The sequence below is a fragment of the Debaryomyces fabryi genome, assembly GCF_001447935.2.
Source record: "Debaryomyces fabryi strain CBS 789 chromosome Unknown contig00002, whole genome shotgun sequence".
NCBI lineage: Eukaryota > Fungi > Ascomycota > Pichiomycetes > Serinales > Debaryomycetaceae > Debaryomyces > Debaryomyces fabryi.
In genome coordinates, this window is record NW_015385428.1 from 1 (window position 1) to 14,795 (window position 14,795).

The window sequence follows — 14,795 nt, forward strand, 5'->3', positions numbered from 1 at the left end:
ATCGATTATTTTTCCAACACCGTTTTCGTAAGGTGATTTGTAAATGTATCGATAGATATAGTCTATACGAACTGAATATTCAATTAATAGTCGATGGATATTGAAAGAACTATCACTATTTACAGCAAAAGATTTCAGTGGCGATTGTTTATGGGCAAATCACACACACGACCATCCTAGTATGGCCGCACAATTTCTTCTCATAGTTAAGAAGGTTAACTAAGTATACATTGTATCGTGGTCTATATATATGTCTATTATTTGAAATATAAGGTCAAAATGCTTCCTAAAGCACAGGATATCACTGTAATTGTAGTAGCAAACCAGGCAAATTCGTGCTTTTCAAACTGTAAAGTGCTTATGGTGGACGATCTTAATGCGTTGTAGTGACTGCGAATAGTGGCCTTGAAACCTTGCCACGAATTGTCCACTGGAGTCAAGATCATTGGGTATACAGAGGAGGCAGTTGAGTCAGATTGGTCGTCTGAGTTAAACCACCAGGATGTGAGGGTCGAAGCCGACTGGTGGGTGTTGGATTCTTTTTGCTGGGATAACATTTGGTCCCATTTTCCTTCTTGTACCTCGGACATTTCCAAGATCGCTTGTTTGACCTTGTCTTCGAAGGAACCCACAAGACGCTTACGTTTCCAAGGCTCGACCAAGAACGTGGCGAGGATGAAAAGAAAAAGATTGATACCCATAAGGATCCAAGTACCCCAGGTAGAAGCCCGTCTAATTTTATCGGACCATATTTGCTCTTCGTGGTACCTGGTCAATATCAGTTGCGTGAGTTTGAGCTGGATGGCATCTACTTTCAGCTCGGCGTCATTCAAGGCGTTATGTGTATTCAGCTCTTCTTGTTCGTTGACATGATCGTTACGATAGAGCGTAGTGAACCGTTCGAGGTCTTCGGGAGACCAGTTATGTTTTCTGGTAAGAAGCTCGTTAATTTCTCGTTGCAGCAAAGAACGACGCAATATTGCTTGAGAGTAAAGATCCTTGCACTTCTTGACGTTTTCTTTTTCACCTTTAAGCTGGGCTTCTAAATCATTAATAGATTGTTTCAATTGCTCAATCGACGAGTAGCCAGTAACATCATTTAGAGCCCTTGTAGCGGTAAATATCGTGTCTTGCAACGAATCTAAGTATTCCTCTAGCTTTTTAGCAATTTGATACCGTCTCGTCTCTTTTTGTGATGGTAAGTTACCGATTTCTTTCTGTATATTTTGATTTATTTCTGAAGCAGTTATGGTCTGATCATTCACATTCGCCTCGTCTTCAGCAGCTGGTTTGTCTTTATTCGCTACGGTATCTTCTTCTTGCTCGTTTTCTTGCTTTGCTTCTTCACCTTCAGCCTCTTTGTCGAGTTCATATTTCTTGTATACTTCTTGCTGATGCAACTTTTTGTCATGCATCTCCTTCTTTTTACGAAGCTCAGAACCAAAGTTGGTTGTTTCTATTATCTCTCTAAGCTTGTCATCATGTGGTGACAGTTTTTCATTTGAATTTGCAATTGTATTGTTGGAACTAGAGAAATTTTTCAGCGAGTAAAACCTTGTTGCCAATGGGTTCAAGATACAAACGGACAATCGATTTGTGATCAACTTGTGAGATCTATAAATAGGTCTTATGTTGTAGGTTGAAACATTCATACGTATGTGTAGTTATCTGTTATAATATATCAAAGGAAAAGAAATTGATTTCTCCATATTTAATCAAAGTTCCGGTTATCGGGTTGTATTTTTCAAACTGATTTCTTCAAGCCTTCCTAAAACTACACTTAAATTAGGTAATTTACTGTATTTGGATTTATAAAATAACATAAACTGAATTCAATATTTAGCTACAAGTAAAATTACATCAAGAACAAGGTTTTGCCTTTAATTTAAAAATTCTTATCAACTAAAGCCTTGGCGAGCTTCCAATCATGGTCTTCAACATAATCTAAGACAATAATACCACAACCTCTCTTAAAAGTATCTTGAATCTTACCTTCAATCATTTTGTCAGCAACCTGCTTTGGCCAGCAGTCATGGTTGAAGAAGTTTGAACCAGAGCAGAAGTTCACAAACAACTTTGGATCGTTGTTGGAAGAATTGTGATTTCCAGCTTTTTCAGCCAATTTCTTGACATAATCAACCTTCTTGGAAATATCATCTGGACTTTCGATTTCACAGAAATCCTGGACGACAAAGCTTCCACGGTCATCTTCGGTGGTGTTGTACTTCCATGAAGCAGCATCAAAACCAAAGTTTTCTCTCAATTTATCGTCACGAACACCAAATCTTCTGAATAAGATGACCTTACCTCTGGTATCGCCGATTCTTGGCATATCAGAGCGTAAGTACCATTTGTCCTTGTTCTTGTTAACATAACGGTCCCAGATACACTTACCAAACTCATCTTTGTCATTGTCCCAAGAATCTGGACCTTCTTGCTTAAGGGAAACAATGACAGTTTCAGACTTGTTATCCTTTAAGAAATCATAAACTTCGTCTAAGACAGAAGTTAATTTCAATGGGAATGGAATTTTCACTGGGAACTTACCATGGATAACTTGCAAATCCTTAGCTTCATCTCCTTCCTTCATAAACAATTTGGAAACTCTAATGTCTAAAAATCTGACTCCGTGTTTCAATTGATCAGTAACTGATTCTCCTTGACACTGGACTGATGGTAAAGCAGTATGGCAGGCTGCGGAATTGTGTGTACCTGGAATAGCTAATTTCGATATCTTAGTATCGTCATTAAGTTCTTTCATCCATCTTTTGTAATCAACCATTGTTGTAATTTAATTTGTATATAGTTTTAATGTAACGAATTATACAATCGCTAGTCAATTGGCGTTGTTTGCTTTATATATTTAAGACCTGAAATTTAAATTGCGCTAGTGAATGTTGCGACCCAATCATTTCTTATGATAGCGATAAACAATAGTACAGAACAATAAGAATAGTATAGAATATTTCAAGCGAAATTATTCCAGATCATCTCATGGGCATCATAGCCTAGTGTTTCTGGAACCAATTGCAATACACAAATAAGATAAACTATACTAATAAGAAAGAAAACGTAGAAAACATTACCCCCAATGTAATTTTGAGCAATTGGAAAGAGATAAGCAAGTAGGATATTAGTAGACCAATTCATAGCAGACCCCACAGATAAAGCAGGACCAACTGAATCATGGTCTGTGAATTCTGGTGTAATTATGAATGGGACGGGACCTAAGCCTAATGAAAAGCTAATTATAAAAGCAAAGCACGAGATAGTTGCTAAGATGTCATGGTCATGGACTAGACCGAAAGCTATTGCCAAAGATGAAAGCCCCATACCCCCAATCGAGGTTAATAGCAATGACTTTCTAGCGAATCTATCAATTAATGGGGCTGCAACTAGTGCTGAAACCACATTGCAAAAAGACAACGAACATGTAAGAGTTAGCACATTTGTATCTTTAGGAACCACATTGGAGAGGATTGACACCCCATAGAATGTAAGGGCATTCATTCCGCAGAGCTGTTGTGCTGTCATGACAGTAGTCACTGCCCGAAGTTCCTTCCTATATTCTTTGCTAGTTAAGAATTGACCCGTAGTTACGTGACCATTTTCCAAAGACCCATTTTCTGACGCAGGAGAACTTAGGGGCATGGAATCAGTATGCCTCAATAGCGAAGTAGATTCAATAGGTTCGTAGTCCGCATTTTCCACTGTATTCGATAATCGCCTCCAGTGGTTTATTTCCTTTTTAATTTTGCTCTTATCTGTTCTTAAGCCATGCAAAATTGACGTAGCACTGCGTACATCTCCTTGGTTAAGTATTAACCACTTAGGAGATTCAACAGTAGTAAATAACATGAGAAATTGAAAAGCCGCAAGGCCACTTGCAAAGAGGAATATGTGCCTCCACTGTTGATCATTCGACCAATTATAAGATACTACTTGCGCAAGCAAAATACCCAAGACAACTGCCAATTGTAAAGACGAACCTAAAAATCCTCGATGGTTTATCGGAGTCAATTCGTTTATCAATATGGGGGAAATAACTAACGACAGACCAGCTCCAATTCCATTAAGAAATCTTCCTATATTTATTTGCAATGATGAATTGGATAAAGCCATAAGCAACGATCCAACTAAGTAAAAGATCGAATTCGTAATGCATATGAACTTTCTTCCAAAATTCGTTGATACCTTGTTGGAACCTAGTATTATTGACGATATAAGCCCACCAATGGTGAACATTGTAGTAGTCGTAGCAATCCCATTTGGCATGGGAATACAACTTTCGAAACCATGCTTATACCAAAAAGTATCAGAATAAGACGGGAGCGGACCGACCTTATGACTTGCACAAGTTATCACTGATTCTGGTGCATTTAACTCGGCCTTAAAATAGTTAGTATTTAATCCATGATTAAGCCTGATAAACACGTACCAAATGAAAACCAAATTGCAATGTACTCAAACAGGCAATTGCAGTTGACCACCCTAATTGAAATGTGATTCTATGATTTCCACTGTCCTCCATATGTTTTGTTCTATTATGAAAAATGAGGTGTCTGTTTGTTGGTGGAAAGGAATTTATAACAACAAAATAGGTCGATATATTGATCGCAGAGAGGAACAAAATACTGAATTCTCAAGCTTCAACCCATTTCATGCGTAATATTATCAATACACTAAAGATATGATTAGATGAAACTACCACGCCTCGAGATAATCATCTGAGTTTTGAAGAAAACAATTGGATTGGTTTGAGTTTAATTCTTACTTATCCTACTGTCTTTACTACAACAATCTATCTACAGACTGCTTAAACAATACACCAAATATCATAATTTAGAGACTTGATTGATGTAAGAAGGTAACATAGAAATTCGTCGTCTTCCGTGTCTTCTCTATAAGACAAGGTTAAAGCTGAATTGGGTCATTGGTTGCGGTCTGGTTAAATCCGGTTAAATGCGACCATTCTTATTTTGCAGCGAATGGGATTTTGTTGATCAGGTTCAACTCGTTGAATTTAAATAGATATCGTATAAATAATACATAATAATATATGAACAAAATACAAAATTATATTCTCTTTCTACCCATGAAATTAACAAGACCAGCTAAACAAATAAATGATCTTGAGGATCAACTAGTACATTATACTTTATACTCTCATCAATAAAAGTCTCATTAACGATTCTAGGTATCCTAGACATACTTTGAGAGTCAAAATTAACAGATTCACTTAATTTTTTGCTAAGAGTATTAATCTTCGATAATAAATTGTCTCTCAACAGTGAGTTTTGGTTAAAAGCGTTAGGGACAAGAATATACGAGCAATCAGATAAATGTGATGATACCTTACCCTGAAACCGTTCTATTTTTCTCTCCAATAACTTTATTTGCCATTCATAATCAATGCTAAGATTAACTAAGTAGAATTTGACATTGTGGAATAAAAACCCAAGAGGGAGGCTAATATCATGGCGATTTAACTCGTTTATGAAATCTTCAGTATATTCGCGAAGCCTTTCTTTAGGTAACGAGTGTTCTATTTTAAGCTTCTTGGCATACGTGGATGCCGGCTCATGGACATTAATCACGTAACTATCACCAAAAGTATCTACCCGAGTGCGAGCATTTTCAAGAATAGTTGCATTTGTACTTTCCAAAATGAGGGAAGGTTCTAAAGGTATAATTGAGCATTTTCTTATGCATTCAAATACCCAATCCGGCTTAATAATATCAAACCCCTTTTTTAAATAGATTTCACATTTAGTTGTGAGCTTTTCACTTAGAATTACAATTTGCTTATCTCCAGGTTGGTTCAATGGATTGTGAATAATCTCACCGCCATACTTTTTGACGGATTTACCGATCTCTAATATCGAAATTCTTTCATTAGTTGTAAGACTAAGCTTATCAGAAAATATTAAAAATTTAAAACCTCCGAACAAATTAGAAATCACCTCTGTATGTCCTCTCTTATCTTCTGTTAATTTTTCTTCAAAAGAATTAATAAACCGTTTCCTATTCTTAACTATAGACTGTGATTTATTAAATTCGCTGGAATACTTCAATTTTATCTCCTTATATTCATTCAAAGTGATGCATTCATCATACAGTTTATCCTCCCTGATACCTCTACAATAGAGGTTATGTAAGGTTGTACCAACTGCGTAAGTACTTAAATAAGTACAATCAATAGACCTTGCCTTAATCTCCAAAACAACTGAATCCCTTGGATGGATCCAGGAAGTTGGTTTTTTCGTTCCAAACTTCAAAAGGTCATCTGGTGGAGGACGCTTCTTATATTCAACCCATTTACCTGTTGTCAACCTCTCTATTTTGTTGAATTCATTCTCGGAAAACCCATTTGCAACAGTACAGAATGACTTGAAAATGTCTTTATCATCACTGTCTCTTAAACCACAAATGTATGAGTTTTTGATTCCCGGTATAATTCCAATCACAACTAAATCAAGATTCTCCCCAAACTGTTCTAAGTATTCTGGCTTGATTTTAATCCAACAATTGTTTCTTGACGCAACATGGTAATTCAGCTTAGTGTTTTTGACCATAATTCCTTCACTTCTTTCCGAAATAATATTTTTGATTGCCAACTTAATGTCGTGGGTATCCTTACATTTGATGTACTTCAATATTTCGAACTTATGCGGAACTGGGTTGATTACTTTATGCAACAAGTCTTTGCGGTAAAATAGTGGATACTTAGTTAAATCCTTACCATTCAAATTCAATATGTCAAAGATTATAAATAAAGGCCAGGAAGACTGTTGCTCGAAAACATCAGTAGTTGTGAATTGGCGAACAGCTTCTTGAACAGCCGAAGCCTTTAAAGTGCCAAATGGCAATATTAAATTTCTCTTATAGTCCCAAGCAACCATTTCACCATCGAGAATAATACTTTTGACTTTAGGGTTAAAAGCATTACGCAAATGCTTTGTTAAGGATCCTATTTGTAAGTTAGCACCGTACAATAGCGTGTAGTCTTTTGTCCTTCTGGAGTAAAATTTGAATCTAGAATTTTCCATATGCATAATCATTCTATCTCCATCCATTTTCTCTTCGATGAAAAACTCATTATTCATTTTGCTACATAGCAGATCATACAGAATAGAAAGCTTTTGGGATAATTGCGGTAGAAATGGATACATTAACTGAACATTTAATTGCTCTGGTTCAAGTCTCTTTTCAGGGTCTGTTAATAACCAAAATACTCTGGACAAATTGTTGCATATGTTAAATAACCTAGGAGCGTCTGGATGCCATGCTCTAAAGAAAATGACCTCGAATGATGCAAGTATTGATTTTTTCAAAATCATAGTGGTGAACCATCTGATTTCCTCAATTGTTAGTTTGTCTATCACGGGCTTCAATATTCTTATTTGAACTTCACTTTTGGTTGCTTCTGGTGAACATAGCTCATCTAGAATTTCGTTAATTTGATTGATGGTCAAAGTAGACTTGACAATCTTACTAGGGTCCCGTCTTTCGGATATTATTTGGGCTATAATTAACGGCAATGACCTTAGGTGCTTGTTTGCATACCTATTCAAATGCATGTAACCATGGTAATGTTTTTTATAGTTGAATAGCTTATCGTAATCCACAGAATTTTTTGGTATGCTAAACATTTTGATCACTAATCTCGCAAGCACCACATCTTTGATAAAATAAAGTCTCTTATCTCTATTAGGGAAGATTAATCGGGCTGCTGGAAAAATGTCTTTGCCAATAAATTGTTTCCACTGTTGAATAAATGATTCAATAATATAATTCTTCTTTGACGTAATATTAGGAAACGGCCCCAAATTTTCACTGCTCACAACATCAAGCTTTGTAAACAACTGCTCTACTAAGAAGTTGAACGACGCATCTTCAAGGTCATTCTTAGGTCTTTCAATATTGTCAAGATATGACATAAAGAACTGATACCATAATATCTTATCGGATTGAATTGATTTTTTTCGAAACAGGCAAAAATGCCGATACCGGCATCCTTGATGCAAAAAAACACTAGTACATTTACAATTACTACTATTTCCCCTTTTGCATTTCCAAGTACATTCGTCATTCTTGAAACCATATTAGGCTAATACATAAAACTACATTTCTGCACTGTAGTCATCGATTCTGCCAGTTTCCGTACTACAAGCATTTTAGGTGCGATACCATGCTCCCTTGGCAAAATGGCCAAGGGCCGTAAGAAATACAGATTTCCGCATTCTACATAGATCTTTACCAACAGAGGTCGTTACCAATCGGGTAAGTCGAGAGTCTGAGAACGGGGTGTCAATATGTGGAGGAGAAAACATTTTTAGACTTATCGGGTGAATAGCAACCTTCACTTAAAGTTAATTGGGTATCTAACTCAACTCTTCAATATTTCACAATTTTGTTCATTTACGCGTTGGACTGCTACAACAAGTGACATCATCTTATACGCCATTACTTATGCTTATTGCAACGGCGCAACTGACTAATCTTAGCATTACGATCTGTATCACGCTGTACAGCCTTCTATAGTCCCTATTGTTCTATGTACAGTATGTGCAAGATGGTTCCAGGAGAACATACTGCCAAATCAGTGATACAAACTACGCTATTGTCTATCCTAATTTAAAGCTTCGAATGATCACCGCCCCTGTCAGAAATATACTTGTGATTGTTATCGATGATGCTTAACGAAACTTGATTCACCCACGGTTTAGAAAATATCAATCGAAGATAGAAGCTGTTTAATTAGAAGTAGCTCTTGTAGAACAGAATAGTCTGGCCGATCAGATTCATCTTATGCCAAGTAGGAGTTCTATTTTCGTAAATTGCAATACTTTTAAGTGTAGAAAATCGCTAACGAAGGCAAGGGAGATTGCTGAAAAAAAAAATCGAACCGCAATACTGCGCAGTTATCCCCTACAAAAAAATAACGTATATAAAATTTAGTCCGTCCGGTTTATCTTGATATTTTATATAGATTACCAGAAGTTTACTACGAGAGATATAATGCCAATCTCATTTCTTTCTCCCAAGCGAATCTTTAGTAAGAACAAGAAGGATTCAGAATCCAGTTCCTTATCAACTCCGTCAAACCCGCCTGCTCCTATCACAAAGGACGCTAAATTTAGTCAAGATAATAAATTACCACTTCCAAGGTTGCAAACACAGAACTTGTCATCGTCTACAGTTACTCTGTCGTACGATAGTACCCCTGGATCACCAACCAATGGTAAGTACCAAGATTATGGGAAATTGTCTCCATTGAGACCTCCGAAGTTCGAAAATGGATCCGGCGCATCCACACCAGGCAGAAGAGTGCTTAGTGATAAAGTGAAATCGACACCATCATCATTGGTACGTCAACTGAGAGAGTTTTCGAACTCGATGTCAATGAACGATCTTTATTCGAGTCCTTCGTTGAGCTCTTATAGAAGCAAAGGATCCGTGTTAAGTCATAATAGAACGATCACTGAAAATTTACCGCCTGAATTGTCTCCAGTAGTGAATTTGATCCATGCACAGAGATTGAGAACGTATGCCGTAGGCAGTTTTAGGATTCCAGGAATGATTGGAAACGAGAAGATTTGGTTAGAGGTCGAAGCCAAGTTAACGGGGAACGAATTGGCCATCTGGAGGCCTTCGGATGAAGATTTCACTGTTGAGAGTGGACACGATGAATTTAAACCTAAATATATTAACCTCATCGACAGTCATATAAGCGTTAATCCAAAAGAGCTTGAGTTGAATATCATACAAGACTTCAATGAAAACTATACTATGGTTAAACTTGAAACACAGGAAGAACTCAGAAAATGGGTCGCAGCAATCAACTTGTCGAAATTCGAATATACTTCGTTGAACGAAGCATTCACGGCCGTTATGTTGTCTCTCAAAGGACCAAAATTATCTGACGTTCACATTTTGTTGTCGCAAAAGAAGAGATTTCCTAGGTTTGAATGGTGTAACCTTAGATTGCCTCAAATATCGTCTAAATGGGTAAAATTGTATGTAGCCATAATTCCCTCTGATTCTAAGAGGAACGGTTGCATTGAGATTTATGCTGATGAAAAGGTTTCTAAGAAGCAATTGGTTGCATACATTCCTAATCTTTCCAGTATTTTCAATGTTTATCCCGAACACGTCAACATGATTGACTTTAATTCGATCATGAAATTAAACGGTGAAGTATATATCAGCAAACATTTCCAACACTTGTTTGTTCACAATGAACCAACTTCGCCAGCTCGAGCTGCATCATCGAACTCATTATCGTCATTGTCTAATTCAGTCAATTTTACAGGAGGACATTCTAAAAACCAGTCTGTTACCTCAGCTTCGTCATTTTTCAATAATGCGTCCTCTCCTAAATTGCAAGATACTGGGGCAAAATCCCCAAAGACATCTACAACATCGTTTTTCAAGAAACACACGGACTCATTTGTTTCAACAAATTATTTGTACATTATGCCAATACCACACCCTGGTGTTTCTGCTATTGAAATTATGATCCGTAACTTTATACACATCATTGACTCGTTCAAGTTATACGGTAGACCCCAACACTTGAATTCCGATAAGACTAACCAAGAGTCTTTACTTTTTGGTATACCTTCATTACCGCTGTATCAATATTTATCTGTTGAAAATGCCATGGCAGTCATTGGCAATAACATAGGGAAATCATCATCAACTAACTGGGATGAATTTTTCTGGAGACGTGCATTTAAAGATTATATTTCTAAATTGTATCCAATTTATAAGGGAGACAGTAATATTTATGATTTGTACAACAGCTTGGAGCTTGATGCCAATGAGATATACAACTATGCAGTTGAATCGCCAAAGATCCAGTTTCCACCCTCTGGTGGAATGAGATCCCAATCTAACTCTCTCTCAAATCTGGAAATCAGGAACGTGGATTTCGATAACTTTAGTGAGCCTCCTGAGAGTCCTCTTATCAGCAACTACAACCAAAACCAAGAATACACTCAAAGCTACAGCGAAAACTACAGCGAAAACCTTAACGGAAACTACGATGATGGTTATAACCAAAATTATAGCCAGAATGGTACTTTAGGTGAGCCTATCGATTTCGGTTCTCCTAACCTGTCTGCTCCTTATGACAGAACCTTGGATCCTATTGTAGATTTACCTACTCCAAGAGAAGAAATTCACCCATTCAAAAACCTTGCTCCTGCAACTAATCAATAGAGTTATACAATCATCCTATTAGGGCAGTGATTCACGATTATCTATTTGATCACACTCGCCTAAACTATAAATATAGCTACCTTTTTATAAATATACATGTACTTCCGAATATCGGTCCCTTTACGTTCTAATCTGTACAAAACCCTTAGCAATCTACCTGTTATTCTTGCAAACCTGTCTTATATGCCCAACCTGCCCCATTAAGTCTGATCTTCGGATCGAACAATCACGTCTTACTAATATTATAATGCCTTGGTAACACGTCTCGCGTTTACGCGTATGCCTTTTAGGAAGTATGTAAACAAACTACTGCGTAGGTCACAAAGAAAGAAAGAATTTCACCCCGTAGTTTTCTATCTATAAACTATATCTCTATATCAGTAGCTTCAATATAGGTATCGGACCGTTAAGGAATCCTTCAATTGAATTTTACGCTTCAAACAGTATATATAACACGTATGAAAGTCCTAATTTAAATCCTCTTTACGGAAAAGTAGTAGTATAGATTTTACGCGATGATCCAAATCGCGTTTTGTGTAGGCAATTGCTTCTACATCAACTGGCAAGCAAATTTACAATGGTTTTTATGTATACGGCCGTAGACGGAATAGACAACATTGTATAATCAGGAATTGATATAAAATAGTTGATATCCCAGTATTTCAAGTGTTTAATTTTTATTTATTAGCATTTGATTATTATAAAATTCATTAGTTGCTTTCACACATTATTCAAACAATGTCAATTCAACAAACACCAACCAACGGTTTAACAGGTAAGATTTCAGGGTTAGATGTTTCTAACATGAAGGGAAAATCATTAACGGATAAGTTAGCTGCTGAAGCACAAGCTAAGGACGAGTCACAAACCAACTTGATCGACAAGAAAGTAGAAGTCAAGTCCATCAAAGATATAACCCCACAAGGTGACGGCAAAACTGCCGAAGAAGTGACTAAAGAATTGGAAGAAGCAGAAAGAATCCACAAAGAGTTTTTGACCAAGCACAAGACCCACCGTCACCAATTAAAGGACTTGGAAAAGGAAGAACCATTATTAATCGAAAACACCCGTCGTTTCGTTTTATTCCCAATCAAGTACCACGAAATCTGGCAAATGTACAAGAAGGCTGAAGCTTCCTTCTGGACTGCCGAAGAAATTGATTTGGGTAAAGATACCCATGACTGGAACGAAAAATTGAACAACAACGAAAGATACTTCATTTCCAGAATCTTGGCATTCTTTGCTGCTTCTGACGGTATTGTTAACGAAAACTTGGTTGAAAACTTCTCTGCTGAAGTTCAAATTCCAGAAGCCAAGTGTTTCTATGGTTTCCAAATTATGATGGAAAACATCCACTCTGAAACCTACTCGTTACTTATCGACACCTACATCAAGGATCCAAAGGAAGCTGACTTCTTATTCAATGCTATCGACAACATCCCTTGTATCAAGAAGAAGGCTGACTGGGCTTTAAGATGGATCAGTGATGATGATGCTTTATTCGGTGAAAGATTAGTTGCCTTCGCTGCTGTTGAAGGTATCTTCTTCAGTGGTTCATTTGCTTCCATTTTCTGGTTAAAGAAGAGAGGTTTAATGCCTGGTTTAACCTTCTCCAATGAATTAATCTGTCGTGATGAAGGTTTACACACTGATTTCGCATGTTTGTTATTCTCCCACTTACAAAACAGACCAGATGCTGTTATTGTTGAAAGAATTATCACTGAAGCAGTTACTATTGAAAAGGAATTTTTCATTGACGCTTTACCAATCTCATTATTAGGTATGAACTGTAACTTAATGTGTCAATACGTTGAATTCGTTGCTGATAGATTATTGGTTGCCTTAGGTAACAAAAAAGTTTACAACGTTACCAACCCATTCGACTTTATGGAAAACATTTCCTTAGCCGGAAAGACCAATTTCTTCGAAAAGAGAGTTAGTGACTACCAAAAGGCCGGTGTCATGGCATCAACTACTGATTCAAAATCATCAAACTCCTTCTCCTTTGATGAAGATTTCTAATTGGATCGCTCTGTGGTCACTATATTTTAGGTAATTGGGTTTTTGTATTTGTATTTGTTTTATTGGTTAATGTTTAAGTCTGGTTACATATCTACATTGCTTACTTTGCTTTCCATTGCTTTTTCACGTTTTATTTCTTATTTAATAGTTTTATAAATTTGTATATTATTAAAAACATATTTTTATTAAAAATGATTTTGTGTAAGATACTATTATTTGAAGCTCATCAGAAGATTTTAGAGATTATGAATATATATTGATATGGTTATCTAAATAATGGCGAAAGGAAAAAATAAGACATCGGAGGAAAGAACCAATAGAACTAAGACTTCAAATGGACATAAATCAAAGCAACATCACATAAGAAAAGGAAGACAAGAAAATGGTTCACAAGCTCAGGAAGATGGTGAAAAATTCCCAGTAAAGTTAGCTATGTGGGATTTCGACCATTGTGATCCAAAGAGATGCTCCGGTAAAAAGTTAGAAAGATTGGGGCTTATTAAAAACTTAAGAGTGGGCCAAAAATTTAGTGGAATTATCGTATCTCCTAACGGAAAAGGGGTCGTTTGTCCAGAAGATAGAGAGATTGTCGAAAATTTTGGAAGTGCTGTTGTTGAATGCTCTTGGGCGAGGTTAGAAGAAGTTCCATTTAACAAAATAGGTGGTAAGCATGAAAGACTATTGCCATATTTGGTTGCAGCTAATCCAGTGAATTACGGAAGGCCATGGAGATTGAATTGTGTTGAAGCTATAGCTGCATGTTTTGCTATTGTGGGTCACTCCGACTGGGCAGAGCTTCTCTTAAGTAATTTTTCGTGGGGTTTAACTTTCATGAAAATTAACAAGGAGTTGATCGATGTATATTCCAAGTGTACAGATTCTGACTCTGTCCAAAAGGCCCAAGAGGAGTGGTTGATTAAGATTGAGAATGAAGCTAAAGAACGTAAAGAACTTGCCCTGAAAGAGGATGTATGGATGATGGGTAATGTAAATAGAGAAAACATAGACGATGAAGATGACGACGAAGAGGATGATGAAGATGAAGATGAAGATGAAATCGAAGAAGAAGACGTGGAGTATGATAATCTTGGAAACATAATACCGAAGAAAGAGGTGAAAGTAGATGCCTTAGGAAATATAATAGAAAGTCATGGTGAAAGTGATATGCTGAGTGAAGATAGCACAGAAGAAGTTGAAGATGAAAGTGAAGAAGAATTGTATGACAAGTTAGGAAATCTTATTATCAAAAGTTAAAAATATGTCGAAGTTATCTTTAGTAACCTTTGAAGACCGGGCTTAACAATATCCATAAAATTTTAAAAACGATGTGAAGTAGAGTACTTGTCGAACAATTTTTATGTGACTAGATTCTTAACTATGAATTATTTGCGGCAATTATTAAATACAATTTACATAAATATAATTTGGACATTTAAGCTTAGCAGATATAATTGTAAGAATTATACTATAGATAATGTAACTACTTGTCATTAATAGTGCTTTGTAGATAATTGAGTCAAAAGTCGGTCCTCGCCAAATTCGGCCGA

At 36.5% G+C, this 14,795-nt stretch overlaps 7 protein-coding genes across 7 annotated transcripts; 3 read left to right on the plus strand and 4 right to left on the minus strand.

The window, feature by feature from the left end:
• Positions 1-257: 257 nt before the first annotated feature.
• On the minus strand, positions 258-1,652 carry SHE9 (She9p; the record flags this gene model as incomplete). Its single annotated transcript, XM_015608942.1, has 1 exon — positions 258-1,652. The coding sequence occupies one exon, from the start codon at positions 1,650-1,652 to the stop codon at positions 258-260; it is 1,395 nt and encodes a 464-aa protein (XP_015470135.1).
• Positions 1,653-1,885: 233 nt separating this feature from the next.
• Positions 1,886-2,782, minus strand: PLC2 (Plc2p; the record flags this gene model as incomplete). The annotated part of the gene is made up of 1 exon (XM_015608943.1): positions 1,886-2,782. One exon carries the CDS (start codon positions 2,780-2,782, stop codon positions 1,886-1,888), a length of 897 nt encoding a protein of 298 aa, XP_015470136.1.
• A 185-nt stretch (positions 2,783-2,967) lies between these two features.
• On the minus strand, positions 2,968-4,531 carry HGT20 (Hgt20p; the record flags this gene model as incomplete). The annotated part of the gene is made up of 2 exons (XM_015608944.1): positions 2,968-4,389; positions 4,439-4,531. The coding sequence occupies 2 exons, from the start codon at positions 4,529-4,531 to the stop codon at positions 2,968-2,970; spliced, it is 1,515 nt and encodes a 504-aa protein (XP_015470137.1).
• A 583-nt stretch (positions 4,532-5,114) lies between these two features.
• LIG4 (DNA ligase (ATP)) lies at positions 5,115-7,940 on the minus strand (the record flags this gene model as incomplete). Its single annotated transcript, XM_015608945.1, has 1 exon — positions 5,115-7,940. One exon carries the CDS (start codon positions 7,938-7,940, stop codon positions 5,115-5,117), a length of 2,826 nt encoding a protein of 941 aa, XP_015470138.1.
• Positions 7,941-9,021: 1,081 nt separating this feature from the next.
• On the plus strand, positions 9,022-11,226 carry AC631_00116 (uncharacterized protein; the record flags this gene model as incomplete). The annotated part of the gene is made up of 1 exon (XM_015608946.1): positions 9,022-11,226. One exon carries the CDS (start codon positions 9,022-9,024, stop codon positions 11,224-11,226), a length of 2,205 nt encoding a protein of 734 aa, XP_015470139.1.
• A 738-nt stretch (positions 11,227-11,964) lies between these two features.
• On the plus strand, positions 11,965-13,248 carry RNR21 (ribonucleotide-diphosphate reductase subunit; the record flags this gene model as incomplete). Its single annotated transcript, XM_015608947.1, has 1 exon — positions 11,965-13,248. One exon carries the CDS (start codon positions 11,965-11,967, stop codon positions 13,246-13,248), a length of 1,284 nt encoding a protein of 427 aa, XP_015470140.1.
• A 276-nt stretch (positions 13,249-13,524) lies between these two features.
• Positions 13,525-14,502, plus strand: AC631_00118 (ribosome biogenesis protein TSR3; the record flags this gene model as incomplete). Its single annotated transcript, XM_015608948.1, has 1 exon — positions 13,525-14,502. One exon carries the CDS (start codon positions 13,525-13,527, stop codon positions 14,500-14,502), a length of 978 nt encoding a protein of 325 aa, XP_015470141.1.
• Between the last annotated feature and the right edge of the window lie 293 nt (positions 14,503-14,795).